This window comes from Enhydra lutris, unplaced genomic scaffold (assembly GCF_002288905.1).
Source record: "Enhydra lutris kenyoni isolate GAN:26980312 unplaced genomic scaffold, ASM228890v2 scaffoldscaffold3190, whole genome shotgun sequence".
NCBI lineage: Eukaryota > Metazoa > Chordata > Mammalia > Carnivora > Mustelidae > Enhydra > Enhydra lutris.
The window spans coordinates 1-2531 of NW_019157274.1; the positions used below are offsets into that span (position 1 = coordinate 1).

A 2531-nucleotide genomic window follows, 5' to 3' on the forward strand; every position below is an offset into this window, starting at 1 on the left:
TAATCTCACAAAACAAACTGAGGGTTGATGGGGGAGGGAGGTTGGGAAAGAAGGGGTGAGGTTATGGACATTGGGAAGGGTATGTGCTATGGTGAGTGCTGTGAAGTGTGTAAACCTGGCGATTCACACACCTGTACCCCTGGGGATAAAAATATATTATATGTTTATAAAAAATTAAATTAAATTAAATTTTAAAAAAAAAGAAGAATGGCATCACACGTGCACCTTTCCCTGCATGACTCAGGCTTCCGCCAAAACGGAGCCCAATGAGTACCGACTCATTCTCCAGACCCTGTTCCTCCTCTTCCCTCTGAAAGCCAAGCGTCTTCGACAGTCAGCCAAGCCCAGGCACCACAGAGGGCCATGGTGACGTCTCCCAGATTCAGAAGAAGAGCCCATGACCTTCTGGGTATCCTAGAGAGCACAGTTGGGCCCACAGCTGGAGTTTTTGTTGCTGTCTCTAACACTGTAGGTGGGTGGCTGCCCCCTGATGGCAACAGTAATGGGCCGCACCTTTGGCCTCCAGGCCATTGATGGTGAGATAGTTCCCACCCACAGGTCCCCACTCAACAGGGTGTCTGCCTGAGAGTCTCGCCATCTCCCTCAGCCACTACCCCCAGCAATAAATAGATAGATAAAATCTTTTTAAAAAAATGAATGAAAGAATTGCCTTTGTGAGAATGAGTATGTCTGGGAGAAATGGAGAAGAGAGAGAAGGGAGGTAGGAAAGGAGCTGGAGCAGAAATGAATGTGCAGGACACTGCCCAGGAAGGCTGGGAAACAGGGCCCTTGGAAGGAAAAAGCAAGAGGGACACTACCTTCCATGTGGGAGATTCTGAATAGGAGAGCTCAAAGGTTTCATCCTGGGAAGGTTCAGAGTGGGAAGGTGATGGAGGGTGAAGAAAAGGGAATAAGGAAATAAAAGAGAAATGTCCCAGAGTCCATGAGGAGCAGGAAGGGAGAACTGATCCGCAGGCTGTAAAATTCACGGCCCTTTGTCATAGGCTAAAGACAGACCTTCCTGGCTCACTCCTGTCATGGGACCCTCGGAATCACGTAGCTTCTTGGGGCACAAAAACTCCCAATAGCATCCCTAAGACATCTTCACAGCATTTGTCTTCATTAACCTGCCACAAAAAGGGATGCAGGAGGGATGCCTCTGTGGCTCAGTCGGTTAAATGGCTGCCTTCAGCTCAGGTCATGATCCCAGCATCTTGATGGAGTCTCACATTGGGCTCTCTGCTCAGAAGGGAGCCTGCTTCTCCCTCTGCCTCCTGGTCCACTTGCTTCTGCACTCTCTCTCTCTCTCTCTCTCTCTGGCAAATGAATAAATGAAATCTTTTTTAAAAAAGGGGTGGTGGATGCAGGAAAAGTCTGATCCCTTCATTTTCTGCTGAGCCTTACAAGCCCTTCAAGGAGTAAGTCAGGAGAAGTGACTTCTCAGGCAGATAGGGGAACAGACCTATGTTCAGGGCTGAGCGAAGAGGAAGCAGCTGGTGCAGCAAAGCCTCCCTGACCCACAGCCCTGGGGAACAGGTTTTTGTTCAAGGGTGAAGCACTGTGGGTGGAAAGCTATAAAGCTGCTGACAGTAATAGCTTCCCACATCTTCGGCCTGGAGGTTGCTGATGGTGAGGGTGAAGTCTGTCCCAGACCCACTGCCGCTGAACCGGTCTGGGATGCCTGGGGCCCTGCTGGATGCATCATAGATGAGGAGCCTGGGAGCCTGCCCAGGTTTCTGCTGGTACCAGGCTACATAGTTGCTAACACTCTGACTGGCTCTGCAGTTCATGGTGACCCGTTGACCTGGAGACACAGCCAACGAGCCTGGAGATTGAGTCATCGTGATGTCCCCATGGGCACCTGCAATCAGAAAAACGGTGATACAGACACACTTTATCCCAGTCATGCTGAAATATGTCATTGCAAATGTGCTTCCTAATGGTACCACATGGCAGTACATCATTGGGTCTATTTTGGAAATAACCAGTGTTTCTCATTATATATCTTAAAAAGTTGTTTAAAATGACACTACTCCAGAAGGATTATGGCACTTTCAGCTTCTCACCTGAGACCCACAGCAACAAGGATAGGAGCACCTGCCACTGTGACGCCATCCTGCTGCCCCTGCCTGCCCGACGCAGCTCAGCTCACGTAGCAAATTTCCCTTTTATACAGCCTGAGCCAGTGGTCTGGGCCTGGAGAGGCTTATGCAAAGCAGTCAGGGAGAACAGAAGCAAATCTCATAAGCAGTGGGTTGTGAAATTACCCAGTGGAAATGTAAGGAGCCAAAAATAATTCCAAAATAGAGTTGTATGACAGGAACACACAAAAGTCAACTTAGAAGCTCTGAGAACAGCTTAGAAGTTCTAAAATGACAAACTGCTACAAGATTGAATGAAGAGCTTCCATTTTCAATTTAAAAATGTCTATAAAGGGGTGCCTGGGTGGCTCAGAGGGTTAAAGCCTCTGCCTTCGGCTCAGGTCATGATCCCAGGGTCCTGGGATCGAGCCCCGCATCGGGCTCTCTCCT

The 2531-nt window shown here is 49.0% G+C and overlaps 1 gene segment (V, D, J or C); it reads right to left on the bottom strand.

Annotated features, from left to right (window-relative positions):
- Positions 1-1544: 1544 nt before the first annotated feature.
- On the bottom strand, positions 1545-2133 carry LOC111140552. The segment is given in 2 exon segments: positions 1545-1861; positions 2067-2133. Coding segments are annotated over 2 exon segments (366 nt in total).
- Positions 2134-2531: the final 398 nt, after the last annotated feature.